The 21,822-nt window shown below is 44.4% G+C and overlaps 1 protein-coding gene across 2 annotated transcripts in view; it reads left to right on the top strand.

Moving 5' to 3' along the window:
- Nucleotides 1-21,822, top strand: part of LOC115141390 (inhibitor of Bruton tyrosine kinase-like) — a 42,661-nt gene that overhangs the window by 16,125 nt on the left and 4,714 nt on the right. For both annotated transcript variants that reach the window (XM_029680190.2, XM_065000146.1), the window contains 18 exons: nt 411-528; nt 654-834; nt 2,498-2,621; nt 2,946-3,123; nt 3,405-3,558; nt 3,760-4,395; nt 6,692-6,778; nt 6,960-7,042; nt 7,357-7,394; nt 7,628-7,724; nt 8,037-8,138; nt 8,323-8,440; nt 12,060-12,120; nt 12,364-12,485; nt 12,711-12,823; nt 12,920-13,196; nt 13,271-13,525; nt 13,767-13,961. In XM_029680190.2, coding sequence (XP_029536050.1) covers nt 411-528; nt 654-834; nt 2,498-2,621; nt 2,946-3,123; nt 3,405-3,558; nt 3,760-4,395; nt 6,692-6,778; nt 6,960-7,042; nt 7,357-7,394; nt 7,628-7,724; nt 8,037-8,138; nt 8,323-8,440; nt 12,060-12,120; nt 12,364-12,485; nt 12,711-12,823; nt 12,920-13,196; nt 13,271-13,525; nt 13,767-13,961 — 2,939 coding nt within the window. The remainder of the gene's footprint in view (nt 1-410; nt 529-653; nt 835-2,497; nt 2,622-2,945; nt 3,124-3,404; nt 3,559-3,759; nt 4,396-6,691; nt 6,779-6,959; nt 7,043-7,356; nt 7,395-7,627; nt 7,725-8,036; nt 8,139-8,322; nt 8,441-12,059; nt 12,121-12,363; nt 12,486-12,710; nt 12,824-12,919; nt 13,197-13,270; nt 13,526-13,766; nt 13,962-21,822) is intronic.

Here is a 21,822-nt window from a genome sequence, read left to right as displayed (position 1 = left end):
TAATTTAGCCCAAACAACTACCTCTTTCCCAACTGTATTTAATTTATTTTGCTCCTTTGCACCCCATTATTTTTATTTCTACTTTGCACATTCTTCCACTGCAAATCTACCATTCCAGTGTTTTACTTGCTATATTGTATTTACTTCGCCACCATGGCCTTTTTTTTGCCTTTACCTCCCTTCTCACCTCATTTGCTCACATCGTATATAGACTTGTTTATACTGTATTATTGACTGTATGTTGGTTTTACTCCATGTGTAACTCTGTGTCGTTGTATCTGTCGAACTGCTTTGCTTTATCTTGGCCAGGTCGCAATTGTAAATGAGAACTTGTTCTCAACTTGCCTACCTGGTTAAATAAAGGTGAAATAAAAATAAATAAAAAATTGGTCTTGACCAATTGGATACAGGTATTCTCCAAGACCCTCAAAGGCAGGACTGTGATTGGTGTAGCTGCAGGGAGATTTCACACAGTGCTGTGGACCAGGGAGGCTCTCTACACAGTGGGACTGAATGGAGGGCAGTTGGGTAAGTCATTACGACTGGCACACCATAGCAAAACATGAAACTTGAAGCTAAGCCACGGCCACTAATGATATGCTCCATTATTCCCCTACCATTATACATGGTGATGATTGACTTTTGACATCTAGGCTACCTGATGGACCCAAACGGGGAGAGGTGTGTGACCGCGCCTCGCCAGGTGTCCGCCCTCTACCACAAGGATGTCACCATCGCCATGGCAGTGGCCAGTAATGGGGCAACGTTGGTGGTGACAGAGAAGGGAGATGTCTACTTGCTGGCTAACTATCAGTGCAAGAAGTTGGCATCCAGGTGACTACACTGATAGTGGAGAAGTGACTACCAGGGTTGACGTCTATTCCATTTCGGTCATCTCAGGAAGTAAACTGCAATTCCAATTTCTCATTGAGGAGAATTGTAATTAAAATTTACCTCCTGAATTGACCGAATTCCAAATGACATTTTCTTTATGATAGAGATGACATTAACCTAAGATCCCTCTAATTAGCATAATACAAAAATATCAGTTTAAGCTAGAGATATCTGTTTTGCATTGAATGCGTCACAATCCACAGCATCTGCCTGTTTAACACTTCCGCATTTGCTGTGAAAGGGGACAGAGCTTGAGGGGTGTTTGTCAGACCATGAGACATCCCAAAAATCAGTCTAATCACCAAATCTTCTGGAGCATCCGACCAGTTTGTGGCCTACAAAATATTATGTCCACTCTATGGAAAGGTTACTCTCACGAACACGATAGTGTTTCCTCTACGACCCCCACAAGTGTCTTAGGACTCGTCTGAAGTCGGTATAGCCGGTCTCCCAACTTCTGTCTGTAGTGGCAGAACAGTTTGGGCAACATACTAAATTGACCCCTCTGTGTAAAGGTGAGACTCATGAACACATACTACCGTTCAAAAATTTGGGGTCACTTAGAAATGCCCTTATTTTTGAAAGAAAATCACATTTTTGTCCATTAAAATAACATAAAATGTATCAGATATGCAGTGTTGGCATTTATTAATGTTGTAAATGACTATTGTAGCTAGAAACGACTGTTTAAAAAAAAAAAAAAGAATATCTACAGAGGCCCATTATCAGCAACCATCACCCCTGTGTTCCAATGGCACGTTGCGTTAGCTAATCCAAGTTGATCATTTTTAAAAGGCTAATTGAGCATTAAACCCTTTTGCAATTATGTTAGCACAGCTGAAAAATAAGCAATACACCTGGCCTTCTTATACTTGTTGACTATCTAGAGCATCAACTTTATTCTGAAACTCATCAGTCTATTCTTGTTCTGAAAAATGACGGCTATTCCATGTGAGAAATTGGCAAGAAACTGAAGATCTCGTGCAAGCTATGTACTACTCCCTTCACATAACAGCACAAACTGGCTTTAACCAGAATAGAAAGAGGATTGGGAGGCCCTGGTGCACAACTGAGCAAGAGGACAAGTACATTAGTGTCTCGTTTGAGAAATGGATGCCTCACAAGTCCTCAACTGGCAGCTGAATTAAATCGTACCCGCAAAACAGTGAACGTCAACAGTGAAGAGGTAACTCTGGGATGTTGGCCTTCTATGCAGAGTTCCTCTGTCCAGTGTCTTGTGTTCTTTTGCCCATCTTAATCTTTTATTTTTATTGGCCAGTCTGAGAGATGGCGCTTTCTTTGCAACTCTGCCTAGAAGGCCAGCATCCCGGAGTCGCCTCTTTCACTGTTGATACTTGTGTTGGTGTTTTGCGGGTACTATTTAATTCAGCTGCCAGTTGAGGACTTGTGAGGCATCTGTTTCTCGAACTAGACACTCTTAATGTACTTATCCTCTTGCTGTTCTGTACACAGCGTTGTACGGGATCTTCAGTTTAGACTCATGGGTTAACAGGAGAGGGAGAGATGTGATAAATTTTACTCAGTCACTCGCTCGCTGTCAACTCCTAGTTTTTCTTTCCCATGCTCGATGCCTCTCTTTCAGACAACTGAACATCCGGAAGGTCCTTGTGAGCGGAGGCAGCCTGGACCATCGTGTGGACCCCCAGGTCCTGAACGAGGGAGGTGGAGAGAAGGTGGCCATCCTGGCCCTGGATGAAGCTGGGCGGGTAAGGACCAGCTTGGTCCGATGCATTGAAAAATACCAAATACGTAGTTGTGACTAGCTACAGCCATTTGTTGGTGGATTCTTAATGTTCAATCCATATGATCACCTCTAGCCGATGTATTTGAGTCATTGATCTTCTTTATCCCAGTCTTTCTCACTTTGTTTTTTCTGTGTCTGGATGTTATGAAGTTTGGATGATGTGTGTTGATCTGTATGGTCTTGTATGTTTATCCAATGTATTTGTTGTCGCCACTCACTGACGATGCCTTTCTAATTGTCCCTCTGGATTATTAAAGTTGTATTAGATTCCGTCTCCCTCCATCAGGTGTTCTGCTGGCGTTCAGTGGGTGGTTCGGTGAGACAATGCAGGTGGGTGTACGGGCGCCAGGTGTTCATGTCGGACATTGCCCTGAGCAGGAACAACATGATGTTTGTCACACGGGAAGGGGAGGGCTTCAGCGGACAGTGGCACGGAGAGTACAGGAAGAGTGTGGAGAAGAAAGGTGAGATGAGAAACTTGTTTACTCTCATAGCTCAGCGATGACATAATGATACTTTTGAATACTATCAGTATTTCACACTTTCCTCTTTTGCATATATGGTGGATGATAAACTTCATGAATTATGGAAAAATAGTAAACAAGACTTGGATTCAAAAGTAATCTTGTTTACTATTTCTCTGTACTTCATGATGTGTATCATCCAAGATAAATCAGACATTTTTTGTAAGTAGGAATCACTGCATTGTAATTTGACTAAAGCGTTTTCCCCTTGTGTGCTTTAGATGGGAGTGTGGAGGTGTGTGGTTACCCAGAGGGTGGAACTGTGTACGAGCGAATCCGCTTGGAGAAGCTCCCCTATGTCCACCGTGCGGTCAGCATCACCATGGACTCCAAGGGACGCAACTTTGGAGTGCTGCAGTCGGACCCCAAAACCAGGTACTGTTCCTCTGTGTGTTGTCGCTTCTTTAAAACATTTGAACTATGTCGTCTTCATTAGGCCACACTGTAACAAAGTTTTGAAATGGACAAGAAGTGTTTGTTGGGTAAATTCATATAAACAGGGATGTACTAACTCATTTTTGGAGCATTTTGTGCCTACTGAACAAAATGTCTGATTTCTCTCCTTCCCCCGCCCAGCCTGTATGAGATTCCCAGCGTATCTCCCTCCTCCTTCTCCCAACACTTCCAGAGCCTGCTGGAGGAAGCGGACGAGACGGATAGTATTCACGACGTGACCCTGCAGGCCGGAGACCGCACCTTCCCCGCCCACAAGTACCTCCTGTCCATGAGGTCCGAGTTCTTCAGGAAGCAGCTGGTGCTGGACGGGGAGGAGGGAGACCGGGAGGTGAGGAGGAGCGAGGATGCGGTGGGCTGTGACCTGCTGGTGGTGGAGACTGTGAGCCCTGAGATGCTGGAGCACGTCCTGAAGTTCATCTATACGGATTCCTGTGATCTGCTGGTGCAGGGCCACTGCCCTCGGGTCTTCGGCCAGAACCAGAAACAACAGGACCCGGAGCAGGAGCAGCTGATCAGCAGCCTGCAGGACCTGGGCTTCCATGAGGGCAACTTGAGGGACCGCTCGGCCCTGGAAGTGTACCGCTCGCTGACCCCCTCGGCCCGAGGAGACGGAGACAAGCCCAAAAGCAAGAGTACCAAGCCTGGGAAAAAAGGCAAGGGAGGCAAGGCTGGAGCTGGAGAAGGAGGGAAAGTCAACCCGGTCAAGACCTTACAGGGTGTAGCCAAGAAGCTCGGCATGGGCAGTCTGTCGGCACGGTGAGGACTGAGTTGGTTATGATTGTTGTCCCCCACGATGAAATCGGGTAGTGTACTGTGCGTCTGTCTCTGTCCGTAAGTACGTTCGTCACACGCGATATCTCAGACCGTACTGGCCCGATTTTGACAACTTGGGTGAATGATGTCTTGCCATAGAGATCCGGCATTTACAAAATTATACTGATTGGCCAGATGGTGGTGCTATAAAATGAGATTGAAAATGCCAAGTTTGAAAGGTCATGCACCTCACCCCGGTTTGACCTGAAGTCATGAAATTCAAAAACAGGTCCTTCTCCCCACAAGGAACACATTTGCCTCGGGTACACACAAGGTCCGCCATGATGGATACTCCGTCATTTAGAATTTTGTGAAAACCCCTTAAGATGCTCTTCTGGCACCGAATGACGAAATTTGATATGTGGCATCAATGGAAAAATGTCTCTTAATGCAAGATTTTTAAACTAGTACCTGAAACATGACCAATAAACATTCAGGTGGGTGTGGTTTGGCACATAAAGCCATAAATCAGTCAAGGATATTTGTATGTAAAAAATTGCATATATAAAAAAAAGTACACATTTTCGCAAACACTGTCAAGACTCATATTGGCCACACGGTGGCGCCATTACAGGCACATGTTATATCTCTTGATCTGTTTGACTCGGAGTGATGACATTTGGCACATTTGCTCAGGATATGAGTCTAGCTACCCATGAGATATCTGTCAACACTGGCTGATTTTGTCTCGTGTGACTTTTTGCCTTGCCATAGAGATCCAGCATTTGCAAAATTACACTGATTACACGCTATAGTAATCATCTGTATGTACGTTATCTCAGACACCACTTGCCCGATTTTGACATTTGTGGGGGACAACATGTTTACTGTTATTTGTCTTGCTATTAACCCCTAAGCCTTTGGGGGCTTAACATTTGGAATCGTTTTAAGATGGTCATACCATGGATCATTTAGCTATTTGATTTGGAATTTTAGGACATTTACATTTAAGTCATTTAGCAGACGCTCTTATCCAGAGCGACTTACAAATTGGTGCATTCACCTTATGACATCCAGTGGAGCAGCCACTTTACAATAGTGCATCTAAATCTTTTAAGGGGGGGGTGAGAAGGATTACCTTATCCTATCCTAGGTATTCCTTAAAGAGGTGGGGTTTCAGGTGTCTCCGGAAGGTGGTGATTGACTCCGCTGTCCTGGCGTCGTGAGGGAGTTTGTTCCACCATTGGGGGGCCAGAGCAGCGAACAGTTTTGACTGGGCTGAGCGGGAACTGTACTTCCTCAGTGGTAGGGAGGCGAGCAGGCCAGAGGTGGATGAACGCAGTGCCCCTGTTTGGGTGTAGGACCCCTGTAGGTATAAAAAATAATATATAAAAAAAAAAAATTTTTGAAACATTGAATTTGGGCTTCTGCTATTAGCCTTAAATGCATTGAATAACAGAGCCTGGTTCCTCTCTAGGTTTCTACCAAGGATCCTGCCTTTCTAGGGAGTTCTTCCTAGCCACTGTGCTTCTACATCTACATTGCTTGCTGTTTGGGGTTTTAGGTTGGGTTTCTGTATAGGGCTTTATAGATACATTTGATAACATTCATACGTGACAATACAGTCAAAAAATGTATCAAAATGGAGTATGGTTTGAGGTGTCTGAAATGCATCTGAGATAGTGTGAGTGTAATATAGGAAAGCATAAAAAAAGGTTACATGTGTAACCTTGTGCCAGAAAATCCTATTAATTTTCATTCATTTTTTTACCGGGTTACCTTGAGAAGAGTCTCGTGAAACTTGTGGGCATTAATGAGCAAAACGGAGAACACATTTGTGAGTCTTCGCTTTTGATGGTGGGGTCATATAAGTTTGTAGCTCAAACCGCTCGGACTTGATAAAAGTGTCCGGAGTTGAGACCCCGGTGTTCGCAACATGAGACTAGTCCTGTGAAGCGTGTGGGTGTCGTAGAGCAAAACCGAGAACACCATTTGTGTTCAAATAATTTCGAGCCACAACTGTTTTGACACTGCGGACATTTCGTGAAAAACAATTTTTTTCTGGAAGTCTCCTGGTCTGACAAACACCTCTGTAGCTCTGCCATCTTCCATTGCAGATGCAAAAGGAGGACATCGCCGGATGCGTTAGATTGAGACACAACCCCATGCACATAAAAGTCTAACTCTGTCAGATTTGGATGGCAATTTTATATTATGTTAAAATTGATTTCTGCACGGGCATTGACCTTAGGGTGGGTTATTAACATGTAGTGTATTTTGTTAAACACATTTATTACAGTTTGGATGGAGTGAAATATGAAAACGGGAAGATCAATGTAGCGCGTAAGATGACGGCCAACAAGCCACGATGTAATCAGAAAAAGTGGTGAGTAATTGCCATGTGGCAGATTTACGTGAGAAAATATTGTGTTCATAGAAAGATAACTACTAGAATGGACATTCTTATTCAAGTCCATGTTCTGTGATTCTGTTCCAATTGTTGTGTCGGATAATCACAATATCAGAGGAGATCTTGTTCCGTCTAAGCTGTATCTGTCTCCCCGAAGCTCCTACCTCTGTGACGTCACTCTGAGATCTGTGGATGGCAAGGAGTTCCCCTGTCACAAGTGTGTGCTGTGTGCCAGACTTGGTGAGCTTCAGTGTGTCAACATATTGTTGCGTTTCTTGGAGTGTGAGGGGTGAACGGGTTTGGGTTATTCAATGTTGTCGACATCTGACACTAGATTTTCCAGTCATTTGTTGAAGCTATGGGGCCGGTTCTCCGTACACAGATTAAGCCTAGCCTAAAAGCATGCTCAATAGATAATCTCAATTGAAAATGATTTTTAATTAAGCACTAAGATGAATCGGTATCTGGGAGATGATTTTAATATGTAAAAAAAAATGTAATTGAAATTTCTTAGTGGCGGTTGCATTGTAAACATGTCATGTATGTGTTTTCAGAGTACTTCCACAGTATGCTGGCGAACCCCTGGATAGAGGTATGTCGGAATGTTTTGTTTTGTTTGATATTTCAGTTTTATCAATCTGTATTAGTTTATACAAATGATCAAATGTCTGTTTTAGTTGCTGGCAATTGGAGGTCTTGCTCATTGTACGCGAAAGCTTCATTTTAATATTGCCATAAGGAACCGTTGGCTCACATTGTGCTTGAGTAAGTGTGCTGCTACTTGTGAACAGTGTTGGTAATGTTGTTGTTGTGCGCTCCCAACAGGCCACTTCATGTAGTGCACTGGAGATGCCCACCAGTTCAGATATACTGCAGGTCATCCTAGAATATGTGTACACTGACGAGTCTCCCACTATCAAAGGTACACAGGACACACCAGATCATGCATATACAACCTGTACACACACACACACACATACTCAGTGAAAAAATGCTTTGGGACTATGGATGGAAAATGGCTCTTTTGCCAACTTGGGTACATATACAGTGACTCTGAAATACATGTGCGCTGTCCCTGTCAAATAAGTGCGTTAAATAAATATTGAGTTAAAAATAAGTGTCATGTGGCTACCCATAATAATATTTCTGAACCTCATCATGTTGACTTTGATCTTGATGCACAAGGTAGTTGAAAGCTACATGGTGGAAGCAAAGTCTCTCTCTCCTCTTCCAGAGTCTCTGAATGTGGAGTTTGTCTGCAACGTGTTGGTGGTGGCCGATCAGCTTCTCATCACCCGACTGAAAGAGATGTGTGAAGTGGCCATTACTGAGAACCGTACGTCCTCTCATCTTCCCTCTGTCCTTTTAGCCTCCTCTGCTCTCGTCTCATCCCTCTGTTCTCTCCTCTCTCTCATGCCTCTCAACATGATATCAAACAGCTTTGTTGTGTCTTAAAAAGTGTGAGAGCACTGTCCTGTTTGTTTAAAAAAAAAAAATGGCTTCCTCTTCCGTCTCCTCAGTGACACTGAAGAACGCTGCGGAGCTGCTGCAGTTTTCTGCCATGTACAACGCTGAGCAGCTCAAACTGTCCTGCATCCAGTTCATTGTGCTCAACATGGCTGCCCTGCTCGAGTCCAAGTGAGTGTGTGTGTGTGTGTGTATACAGTGCGTTCGGAAAGTATTCAGACCCCTTGACTTTTTCCACAGTTTGTCATGTTACAGCCTTATTTTAAAATGGATTTGAAAAATATACGAAAAATATAAAAAAATCCCCTCAATCTTCACACAATACCCCATAATGCAAATGTATTACAAATAAAATAGCTGAAATATCACATTTACATAATTATTCGGACTCTTTACTCAGTAATTTTTTTAAGCATCTATGGCAGCGATTACAGCCTCGAGTCTTCTTAGGTATGACGCTACATGCTTGGCACACCTGTATTTGGGGAGTTTCTCCCATTTTTCTCTGCAGAGCCTCTCAAGCTCTGTCAAGTTGGATGCGGACTGTCGCTGCACAGCTATTTTCAGGTCTCCAGAGATGTTTGATCAGGTTCAAGTCCGAGCTCTGGCTGGGCCACTCAAGGACATTCTGAGACTTGTTCTGAAGCCACTCCTGCGTCGTCTTGGCTCACCCCAGTCTGAAGACCTGAGTCGTTCCTCTTTCCCCTGATCCTAACTAGTCTCCCAGTCCCCGCCGCTGAAAAACATCCCCACAGCATGATGCTGCCACCACCATGCTTCACCATATGGATGGTGCCAGGTTTTCTCTGGATCTGACGCTTGGTATTCAGGCCAAAGAGTTTTACTCTTAGTTTCATCAGACCAGAGGGTCTTGTTTCTCATGGTCTGTCCTTTTGGCAAACTCCAAGCAAGCTGTCATGTGCCTTTTTTTATTCAGGAGTGGCTTCCATCTGACCACTCTACCATAAAGACCTGATTGGTGGAGTGCTGCAGGGATAGATGTCCTTCTGGAAGGTTCTCCCATCTCCACAGAGGAACTCTACAGCTCTGTCAGTGACCATTGGGTTCTTGGTCACCTGCCAGACCAAGGCCCTTCTCCCCTGATTGCTCAGTTTGGCCAGCTCAAGGAAGAGTCTTGGTGGCAACAAAAAATATTCTGTTTAAAAATGATTGATTCCACTGTGTTCTTAGGGACCTTCATTGCTGCAGAAATGTTTTGGTACCCTTCCCCGGATCTGTACCTCAATACAATCCTGTCTGGAGCTCTACGGACAATTCATTCAACCTCTATGCTTGGTTTATGCTCTGACATGCACTGTCAACTGTGGGACCTTAAATATACAGGTGTGTGCCTTTTCAAAATAATGTCCAACCAATTGAATTTACCACAGGTGGACTCCAAGTTGTAGAAACATCTCAAGGATGATCAGTGTAAAACAGGATGTACCTGAGCTCAATTTTGAGTCTCAGCAGAGGGTCTGAATACTTATGTAAATAAGATATTTCTGTTGGACGTATGGCTTATGTTATGTGAACATGCTGTATACTACTTAGGAAACCGATGATTCTCTTGCTCTCGCTCTCTGTGTATTTACAATGGTGCTTGGTCTTCACTGGATTCCCTTGTGGCAACCGGTCACACATCTTGCTGCTGTGATGGCACACTGTGGTATTTCACCCAGAAGATATGGGAGGTTATCAAAATTAGATTTGTTTTTGAATTCTTTGTGTAAATATGTGTCTCTAATATGGTCATATATTTGGCAGGCGGTTAGGAAGTGCAGCTCAGTTTCCACCTCAGGCTATGTGTACATTGCCCACAAAATGTCTTCTCTTTAGAGCCAGGTCTGTCTTTGGCGTCCTTTCTCAATAGCAAGGCTGTGCTCACTGAATCTGTACATAGTCAAAGCTTTCCTTAAGTTTAGGTCAGTCACAGTGGTCAGGTATTCTGCCACTGTGTACTCTCTGTTTAGGGCCAAATGGTATTCTAGTTAGCTCAGTTTTTTTTGTTAATTACTTGACACATTGGAAAGAATTATCTTTTTGTTTTCTCTAGATTTGTTTGGGTCTAATTGTGTTGCTGTCCTGGGGCTCTGTGGAGTCTGTTTGTGAACAGAGCCGCAGGACCCGCTTGCTTAGGGGACTCTTCTCCAGGTTAATCTCTTTGTATGTGATGGCCTTTGTTATGGAAGGTTTGTGAATCGCTTCCTTCTAGGTGGGTGTAGAATTTAACGGCTCTTTTCTGGATTTTGATAATTAGCTGGTATCGGCCTAATTATGCTCTGCATGCGTTATTTGATGTTTTATGTTGCACACAGTGGATGTTTTTGCAGAATTTTTCAATTTGGTGTTTGTCCCATTTTGTGATTTATTGGTTGGCGAGTGGACCCCAGACCTCACAACCATAAAGGGCAATGGGTTCTATAACTGATTCAAGTATTTTTTTTGTTGTCAGATCCTAATTGGCACGTTGAATTTTGTACCTTTTTGATGGCATAGAAGGCCCTTCTTGCCTTGTCTCTCAGATCGTTCACAGCGTACCTGTGGCGCTGATGTTTAGGCTATGTATCGTTTTTGTGTGCTCTAGGGCAACTGTGTCTAGATGGAATTTGTATTTGTAGTCCTGGCAACTGAACCTTTTTTTGGAGCACCATTATTTTTTGTCATACTGAGATTTTCTGTCAGGGCCCAGGTCTGTCAGGGCCCAGGTCTGTCATAATCTGTGCAGAAGATCTAGGTGCTGCTGTAGGCCCTCCTTGGCTGGGTACAGGAGCACCAGATCATCAGCAAACGGTAGACTTTGACTTTAGATTTTAGTAGGGTGAGGCAGGGTGCTGCAGACTGTTCTAGTGCCCTCGCCAATTAATTTGTGTATGTTGAAGAGGGTGGGGATTAAGCTGCATCCATGTCTCACCCCATGGCCCTGTGAAAAGAAATGTTTTTTTTTGCTATTTTAACCGCACACTTGTTTGTGTACATGGATTTTATGATGTTGTATGTTTTTCCCCGAACACCACTTTCCATCAATTTGTATAGCAGACCCTGGTGCCAAATTGGGTCAAAAGCTTTTTTGAAATCAACAAAGCATGAGAACACTTTACCTTTGTTTTGATTTGTTTGTTTGTCAATTAGGGTGTGCAGGGTGACTACGTGGTCTGTCGTATGGTAATTAGGTAAAAATCCAATTTGACAAATGTAGGAGTCTGCTGTTAATGAAATGCAGAGGATTTTCCCAAGGTTGCTGTTGACTCATTGGGGTTAAATGTGTCCCCACTTTTGTGGATTGAGGTGATCAGTCCTTGGTTCCAAATATTGGGGAATATGCCAGAGCTGAGGATGATGATGATAATGATAGAGTTTCAGTATAGCCAGTTGGAATTTTGTTGTCTTGTATATTTTATCATTTCATTGAGGATACCATCAACACCACAGGCCTTTTTGGGGTGGAGGGTTTGTATTTTGTCCTGTAGTTAATTCAATGTAATTGGAGAATCCAGTAGGTTCAGGTAGTCTTTTAATAGTTGATTCTAAGATTTGTATTTGATCATGTATATGTTTTTGCTGTTTTTACTTTGTTATAGGGCCAAAAAGATTGGATAAGTGGTTTATCCATACATCTCCATTTTGGATCAATAACTCTTCGTGTTGTTTGTTTTCCAATCTTCCCAGAAGTGGCTAGTCTATGGATTCTTCAATAGACTCTCTTCTCTTTCTCTCTCCCTCTCTCTGCCCCTCCCTCTCTTTTTCTGTCTCTCTCTCTGTTTATATATCCGTAACTCTCTCTCTTCAGAGCGCTGGATATCTTGAGTGATGACGTGCTGGTGGAGCTCTCTGCCTCTTACAGGAGTATGGTGAGTCACTTCTCCTCAGTGCCGTTACCATACCTGCATCAACTGCATGGTGAGATACCTGGCATATGTTCATTAGGGGAACTCAACAGAAACTGTTCCAAACAGAAAACGACAATAGGTGTTTCTTATTGGATGGTTCCTCAGATAGTCCCTCCCTGTTTTACTTGTTTCTTCCATTTGATTCCTACTGAACACGACTGTTGGTTTTGACTAACTGACCTGTTACCATCCTGTTCCTGTCAGATTCCGGCCATGCAGATGCGACTGATCACTCCTTACCCAGACGCCCCAGACCTCAGTGTGTACGAGGACTGGGACTCTTCATTCAGCTCTAACGCTGACACTGAACTGAACTCCTCCTGCAGGTACTATACCATCTATCAAACTATGTACAACACTGTGGCTGCATCTCATTCCACAAAGTTGCTCCTTCGTTCACTCCCTGTCATGAATGAGATGGAAATGAATTGGTGCTGACGCTAGGTTCCAATGTTTTGGCATGAAATGCATCCAGCCAGTAACCTCCCTAACATTTGAACCGTGGTTGAATTTGTTCCTCTTCATCATCTGTCTCATCTTCCACCTCTCAGGGAGACTCTGTTGAAGAAGGCTAAGTTAAAGGCCAAGAGAAAACCTAGGCGGCGCTCCGACAGCTCAGGGGGTTACACCCTTTCTGACATCATCCAGAGCCCACCTGCTGCAGGTAGAACACACACACACACACACTCTGTCACGGCACATATAATTATTTCCTTTAATTGGAGTTGGGCTGATATGGATTATGATATGTCTCTTCTAGTCTCAGTCCTTTCTCCCAGCCTGGTAAAGTCAGGAAAGACCAACTCCATGGAGTCTCTGCAGGAGCTGATGACATCTGACTCTGAGGGCAGCTACATGGGTGTGGGCAGCCCCCGAGACCTCCAGAGTCCCGTGTTCCACGACAGGCCCGAGGAGGAGGGGGCTGGAGGAGGTTCCAGGCTGAAGACTCCACCCAGCACCACCACCATGAGGAACGGCCTCCCTGCAGAACCCCCAAAGAGTTCTGCTCTAGAGCACATCCCCAAGATCACAGCCAGGTGAGCCAGGTCACTGTGGACCAGGTCAGGGGTGGAACTGTATGTGACATTGTGTTGTTTCTCTCTTTCTCCAGTCCTGCTCTGCCACTTCCTGTCTTGGACCTCAGGGCAATCATGGATATGGAAGCCAGCTCAAAGACACTAAGTCTCGGAGCCACTCCCAAAAGTCCTGGCAGTGTTGGCAGCAGCAGCAAGCAGTCCCCTCTCCCAGCCAAGCTCTCCCAGAAGCAGAGGAAGATGATTGCCATGGCAACCAAGGAGGGCAGTGCTGAGTGCACCCTATCCAAATCGACACCAGTGATTACTCCCTCGAAGAGTGCGAAAACATGGTAAGCCCCTCTCCATAAGGATTGCTCCTAATATCAGAGCCAGCACAGAAGGTGGTGGGTTGCTGCGACAATCCCTATGTAATAGAATAGGTCCTGTCCCGGTCTCTCATTTTGTGTTGAAAATGTACAAATACAAAATCTGCCTATTCCCTCAGCTGTTAGTAAAAGTATTACTTTTTTTAATGCTTTGAAGTAGAACTTTTGATTATCAAATGTGGTTCCACCTACCTCTTCTCCTCAGGGCCACTCCGTTCCAGACACCTCCTTCGTCTCGAGCGTTCCGGGACCTCCTGGTGGAGGAGGAGAGCCGGGTCAGGAACGGGGGGCCAGGGGCCCCGGGAAGGCCAGTAGCTCAGGGGCCTCCGGTCTCTGCTGCTCGGAGGGTTACCTTCAAATGTACGGCTGAGCCCCCCAGTGAGCCAGAGAGACTCGCCGGGTAAGACTATGCACGCACAGACAGACACGCACACATATGCTGTCTGTCATATTTTATTTTGTCACCAACACACAGAGGTGTCCATTATATAAACACACAATATAGACTAGCATTTGTGTATGGCCAAGGGATGAATGCCCTTATTGGCTGATTAATTTTGGGGCGGCAGGTAGTGGTTAGAGCGTTGGGCCAGTAACCGAAAGGTTGCTGGATCGAATCCCCGAGCTGACAATGTTAAAATGTATCGTTCTGCCCCTGAACAAGGCAGTTAACCCACTGTTCTCCAGTAGGCCATCATTGTAAATAATAATTTGTTCTTTTAACTGACTTGCCTAGTTAAATTAAATAAAAATCTATGAACTAGTCTTTACCCCAAAGTACCAGGATTGTCCACCAGATGTCTCTAGTGTGTTGCCATGCTCATGCATATTCTTGTTTCTATCAGACAGGAATCTGACACAATAACATATCTACTAGCATCAGTGTCATTTTGTTACCTTGGTGAGAAACAAATTTGTTATAGTAAGGAGATGGTAAAGCTTTTATCTATGGTGATTGTGCCTTAATTAGGCCTATGTTATAGCTGGTGGTTAACCATACAGGAATTAGTTCAAACTCTGTGAGGTATCTCTTTTGAATAAACATAGTCACTAAGAAAGCAGCAAATGACTGGCAGAGTTTCTCTATGATGATTCTCTGTTATTCCAAAGGGAAGCAGACGAAAGAAGGAATAATGATTTGGAGGACTACTTGTTTTTACACAGATAATTTAGAGTTGACTATGTTAAGTTTTTACTCTCCAAATGAAACGCTCTGGAGTGCGGTTTCCCAGACACAGATTAAGCCAAATCCTGGACTCTCTATTGACCAGGATTAGGCTAGTCTGGGAAACCAGCCCTGAGTCTGTGGTTTGTTTGAGCAGATGCATCAGGAAATGTTCAAATGTCTTTCGAAGGTAAGAAGCCGCCTTCTCTACACTTACTCTCATGAATCTCCTGCCTACATGGGTGCAAAGTGATCTATGCAGATGCACAGATGGCACAAAAAAAATGGCGAAGTCGTCATTCTTTTAGCGAGAGGAAAAATATAGCCCTAACTGCCTTCGCTAAACCTGCCCTGGAATTTTGGGCAACCAATCGCAGCACTCCAATGGATAGCAACTGTCGTCGAGTCCAGCACCTTGTGAGCACATGCAAACCCGTGGGGATGGCTAAATAATAGAATTTTCACTAGAGGTACTTGCCACTGTGATTCATGAAATGCAGACTCTTGGAGTATTTTGCTAACACGAAATTGTACTTTGCTAGCTCAACTGGTTAACATTAGCTACTAGCATATTTCTCATTGAGCACCAAACATACCTCTTAAGTTGCCTAGCTAGCTAACTACTTAATATAACTTTTGTTTCTCTAAGTTAGCTTGCTATGTTGGCTATATTAGTTATGTAACTTATCTGCTATCGACATCAGCAAAATATTTGAGAGCACTTAGCACCAAACGTGGTTAGTACTGTAATGATACAGCAAGGAGCAGGTCTCGAACCCTCGTCCTTCTAGTCTGAGGTCCGGCGCGCTATCGCCTGTGCCGCAAAAGCATGCTCAAGCGTCAGTCGATTTCCGCGTTTATAAACCCAGGGTCGTTCCAGTACCTTTGACGGCATGCACAGTACATTGAGCCCTTCAGTGACTAACCACACTCCAAACCTAAAGATCATTTTACCAGGTTCCCATAGGGTGGGTTGGTATAACGTTTTTGAATAATACAAGTTCTACATTTGCTATAGGAGTGCGTGTATAACAGTATAACTTTAGTCCGTCCCCTGCCCGAACCAGGGACCCTCTGCACACATCAACAACTGACACCCACGAAGCATCGTTACCCGTCGCTCCACAAAGGCGTCACCGATTGAAACGCGCACCACTGTTGAATAGCTAGCCATTTCACATCGGTTACACGTGACTGTCAAATCTAAGTGATTTCAATGGGTCTTGCTCCTTTCTGATTTTGTTTATACTGTTCAAGTCAACCCATTTGTATTTTCATAAAGTTCTGCATTTCCACACTTTTATAGGCATTATTTTTAACCAAATGATGCAATTGCGATTTGACATGTGATTTAGAGCAAAACACTTGCGTGAACTGTTGGCGTCATTGAAATATAATGATTATTCTAATTCTATAGATAAAATATAATAGTGGGAGCTTTGAATACAGTGTTTGACATGACAAAAATAAAAAAATGCCAAGGAGGAGTTATTGTGACAGGGTAGGAACCAAATTTGTTAAGTGTTACCGAGGGGACCCAACAATCTTTTGCTACTTTTAATGTTTTCTCTTAGCTACTTCTTGTATTTAACATATTCATGCTTCGCGTATTCCTCTCTGGTTTATAAGATACTGTTGCACAAACGACATGCTGATTTAGGTCTACACTGTCACCTGTGTGTGTGTGTGTGTGTGTGTGTGTGTGTGTGTGTATATAGATAGATAGATCTATCTAATTACATTTGCGAGACCGGATGACTCAAGTAGCGAAGTAAACTACAAATGTACACTGCTCAAAAAAATAAAGGGAACACTAAAATAACACATCCTAGATCTGAATGAATGAAATATTCTTATAAAATACTTTTTCCTTTACATAGTTGAATGTGCTGACAACAAAATCACACAAAAATGATCAATGGAAATCAAATTTATCAACCCATGGAGGTCTGGATTTGGAGGCGCACTCAAAATTAAAGTGGAAAACCACACTACAGGCTGATCCAACTTTGATGTAATGTCCTTAAAACAAGTCAAAATGAGGCTCAGTAGTGTGTGTGGCCTCCACGTGCCTGTATGATCTCCCTACAACGCCTGGGCATGCTCCTGATGAGGTGGCGGATGGTCTCCTGAGGGATCTCCTTCCAGACCTGGACTAAAGCATCCACCAACTCCTGGACAGTCTGTGGTGCAACGTGGCGTTGGTGGATGGAGCGAGACATGATGTGCTCAATTGGATTCAGGTCTGGGGAAAGGGCGGGCCTGTCCATAGCATCAATGCCTTCCTCTTGCAGGAACTGCTGACACACTCCAGCCACATGAGGTCTAGTATTGTCTTGCATTAGGAAGAACCCAGGGCCAACCGCACCAGCATATGGTCTCACAAGGAGTCTGAGAATCTCATCTCGGTACCTAATGGCAGTCAGGCTTACCTCTGGCGAGCACATGGAGGGCTGTGCGCCCCCCCCCCCCCAAGAAATGCCACCCCACACCATGACTGACCCACCGCCAAACCGGTCATGCTGAAGGATGTTGCATGCAGCAGAACGTTCTCCATGGAGTCTCCAGACTCTGTCACGTCTGTCACATGTGCTCAGTATGAACCTGCTTTCATCTGTGAAGAGCACAGGGCGCCAGTGGCGAATTTGCTAATATTGGTGTTCTCTGGCAAATGCTAAACGTCCTGCACGGTGTTGGGCTGTAAGCACAACCCCCACCTGTGGACGTCGGGCCCTCATACCACCCTCATGGAGTCTGTTTCTGACTGTTTGAGCAGACACATGCACATTTGTGGCCTGCTGGAGGTCATTTTGCAGGGCTCTGGCAGTGCTCCTCCTGCTCCTCCTTGCACAAAGGCGGAGGTAGCGGTCCTGCTGCTGGGTTGTTGCCCTCCTACGGCCTCCTCCACGTCTCTTGATGTACTGGCCTGTCTCCTGGTAGCGCCTCCATGCTCTGGACACTACGCTGCCAGACACAGCAAACCTTCTTGCCACAGCTCGCATTGATGTTCCATCCTGGATGAGCTGTACTACCTGAGCCACTTGTGTGGGTTGTAGACTGTCTCATGCTACCACTAGAGTGAAAGCACCGCCAGCATTCAAAAGTGACCAAAACATCAGCCAGGAAGCATAGGAACTGAGAAGTGGTCTGTGGTTGCCACCTGCAGAACCACTCCTTTATTGGGGGTGTCTTGCTAATTGCCTATCATTTCTCCCTGTTGTCTATTCCGTTTGCACAACAGCATGTGAAATTTATTGTCAATCAGTGTTGCTTCCTAAGTGGACAGTTTGATTTCACAGAAGTGTGATTGACTTGGAGTTACATTGTGTTGTTTAAGTGTTCCCTTTATTTTTTTGAGCAGTGTATGTTACACATGGCGTATCACATTTTAAAAACTAGACATTCAAATACCGTTATAGGATGTAAAGCACAGACTGGTTTGGGTTTTTACATCAATACCGGTAATGACAGTCCACAACATACCCAATAATAGTCTATTTTTTTTTCCATTGTGTATTAAAAACACATTTTTAGATTTTTTAATTTTTTTTATTTCACCTTTATTTAACCAGGTAAGCAAGTTGAGAACAAGTTCTCATTTACAATTGCGACCTGGCCAAGATAAAGCAAAGCAGTTCGACACATACAACGACACAGAGTTACACATGGAGTAAAACAAACATACAGTCAATAATACAGTAAAAAAAAACAAGTCTATATACAATGTGAGCAAATTAGGTGAGAAGGGAGGTAAAGGCAAAAAAGGCCATGGTGGCAAAGTAAATACAATATAGCAAGTAAAACACTGGAATGGTAGTTTTGCAATGGAAGAATGTGCAAAGTAGAAATAAAAATAATGGGGTGCAAAGGAGCAAAATAAATAAATAAATTAAATACAGTTGGGAAAGAGGTAGTTGTTTGGGCTAAATTATAGGTGGGCTATGTACAGGTGCAGTAATCTGTAAGATGCTCTGACAGTTGGTGCTTAAAGCTAGTGAGGGAGATAAGTGTTTCCAATTTAAGAGATTTTTGTAGTTCGTTCCAGTCATTGGCAGCAGAGAACTGGAAGGAGAGGCGGCCAAAGAAAGAATTGGTTTTGGGGGTGACTAGAGAGATATACCTGCTGGAGCGTGTGCTACAGGTGGGAGATGCTATGGTGACCAGCGAGCTGAGATAAGGGGGACTTTACCTAGCAGGGTCTTGTAGATGACATGGAGCCAGTGGGTTTGGCGACGAGTATGAAGCGAGGGCCAGCCAACGAGAGCGTACAGGTCGCAATGGTGGGTAGTATATGGGGCTTTGGTGACAAAACGGATTGCACTGTGATAGACTGCATCCAATTTGTTGAGTAGGGTATTGGAGGCTATTTTGTAAATGACATCGCCAAAGTCGAGGATTGGTAGGATGGTCAATTTTACAAGGGTATGTTTGGCAGCATGAGTGAAGGATGCTTTGTTGCGAAATAGGAAGCCAATTCTAGATTTAACTTTGGATTGGAGATGTTTGATATGGGTCTGGAAGGAGAGTTTACAGTCTAACCAGACACCTAAGTATTTGTAGTTGTCCACGTATTCTAAGTCAGAGCCGTCCAGAGTAGTGATGTTGGACAGGCGGGTAGGTGCAGGTAGCGATCGGTTGAAGAGCATGCATTTAGTTTTACTTGTATTTAAGAGCAATTGGAGGCCACGGAAGGAGAGTTGTATGGCATTGAAGCTTGCCTGGAGGGTTGTTAACACAGTGTCCAAAGAAGGGCCGGAAGTATACAGAATGGTGTCGTCTGCGTAGAGGTGGCTCAGAGACTCACCAGCAGCAAGAGCGACCTCATTGATGTATACAGAGAAGAGAGTCGGTCCAAGAATTGAACCCTGTGGCACCCCCATAGAGACTGCCAGAGGTCCGGACAGCAGACCCTCCGATTTGACACACTGAACTCTATCAGAGAAGTAGTTTGTGAACCAGGCGAGGCAATCATTTGAGAAACCAAGGCTGTCGAGTCTGCCGATGAGGATGCGGTGGTTGACAGAGTCGAAAGCCTTGGCCAGATCAATGAATACGGCTGCACAGTAATGTTTCTTATCGATGGCGGTTAAGATATCGTTTAGGACCTTGAGCGTGGCTGAGGTGCACCCATGACCAGCTCTGAAACCAGATTGCATAGCAGAGAGGGTATGGTGAGATTCTAAATGGTCGGTAATCTGTTTGTTGACTTTGCTTTCTAAGACCTTAGAAAGGCATGGTAGGATAGATATAGGTCTGTAGCAGTTTGGGTCAAGAGTGTCCCCCCCTTTGAAGAGGGGGATGACCGCAGCTGCTTTCCAATCTTTGGGAATCTCAGATGACACGAAAGAGAGGTTGAACAGGCTAGTAATAGGGGTGGCAACAATTTCGGCAGATAATTTTAGAAAGAAAGGGTCCAGATTGTCTAGCCCGGCTGATTTGTAGGGGTCCAGATTTTTCAGCTCTTTCAGAACTTCAGCTGAATGGATTTGGGAGAAGGAGAAATGGGGAAGGCTTGGGCGAGTTGCTGTTGGGGGTGCAGTGCTGTTGACCGGGGTAGGAGTTGCCAGGTGGAAAGCATGGCCAGCCGTAGAAAAATGCTTATTGAAATTCTCAATTATGGTGGATTTATCAGTGGTGACAGTGTTTCCTATCTTCAGTGCAGTGGGCAGCTGGGAGGAGGTGTTCTTATTCTCCATGGACTTTACAGTGTCCCAGAACTTTTTAGAGTTAGTGTTGCAGGAAGCAAATTTCTGCTTGAAAAAGCTAGCCTTGGCTTTTCTAACTGCCTGTGTATAACGGTTTCTAGCTTCCCTGAACAGCTGCATATCACGGGGCTGTTCGATGCTAATGCAGAACGCCATAGGATGTTTTTGTGTTGGTTAAGGGCAGTCAGGTCTGGGGAGAACCAAGGGCTATATCTGTTCCTGGTTCTAATTTTCTTGAATGGGGCATGTTTATTTAAGATTGTTAGGAAGGCATTTTTAAAAATATCCAGGCATCCTCTACTGACGGGATGAGATCAATATCCTTCCAGGACACCCCGGCCAGGTCGATTAGAAAGGCCTGCTCGCTGAAGTGTTTCAGGGAGCGTTTACAGTGATGAGTGGAGGTCGTTTGACCGCTGACCCGTTACGGATGCAGGCAATGAGGCAGTGATCGCTGAGATCTTGGTTGAAGACAGCAGAGGTGTATTTAGAGGGGAAGTTGGTTAGGATGATATCTATGAGGGTGCCCGTGTTTAAGGCTTTGGGGGTACCTGGTAGGTTCATTGATAATTTGTGTGAGATTGAGGGCATCAAGTTTAGATTGTAGGATGGCTGGGGTGTTAAGCATGTTCCAGTTTAGGTCGCCTAGCAGCACGAGCTCTGAAGATAGATGGGGGCAATCAGTTCACATATGGTGTCCAGAGCACAGCTGGGGGCAGAGGGTGGTCTATAGCAGGCGGCAACGGTGAGAGACTTGTTTTTAGAGAGGTGGATTTTTAAAAGTAGAAGTTCAAATTGTTTGGGTACAGACCTGGATAGTAGGACAGAACTCTGCAGGCTATCTTTGCAGTAGATTGCAACACCGCCCCTTTGGCAGTTCTATCTTGTCTGAAAATGTTGTAGTTTGGAATTAAAATTTCTGAATTTTTGGTGGTCTTCCTAAGCCAGGATTCAGACACAGCTAGAACATCCGGGTTGGCAGAGTGTGCTAAAGCAGTGAAAAGAACAAACTTAGGGAGGAGGCTTCTAATGTTAACATGCATGAAACCAAGGCTATTACGGTTACAGAAGTCATCAAAAGAGAGCGCCTGGGGAATAGGAGTGGAGCCTAGGCACTGCAGGGCCTGGATTCACCTCTACATCGCCAGAGGAACATAGGAGGAGAAGAATAAGGGTACGGCTAAAAGCAATAAGAATTGGTCGTCTAGAACGTCTGGAACAGAGAGTAAAAGGAGGTTTCTGGGGGCGATAAAATAGCATCAGGGTATAATGTACAGACAAAGGTATGGTAGGATGTGAATACAGTGGAGGTAAACCTAGGTATTGAGTGATGAAGAGAGAGATATTGTCTCTAGAAACATCATTGAAACCAGGAGATGTCATTGCATGTG

The sequence above is a fragment of the Oncorhynchus nerka genome, linkage group LG14 (assembly GCF_034236695.1).
Source record: "Oncorhynchus nerka isolate Pitt River linkage group LG14, Oner_Uvic_2.0, whole genome shotgun sequence".
Taxonomy (NCBI): domain Eukaryota; kingdom Metazoa; phylum Chordata; class Actinopteri; order Salmoniformes; family Salmonidae; genus Oncorhynchus; species Oncorhynchus nerka.
The sequence above is the reverse complement of the archived record's forward strand: the minus strand, read 5'-3'. Positions and strand labels throughout refer to the sequence as shown.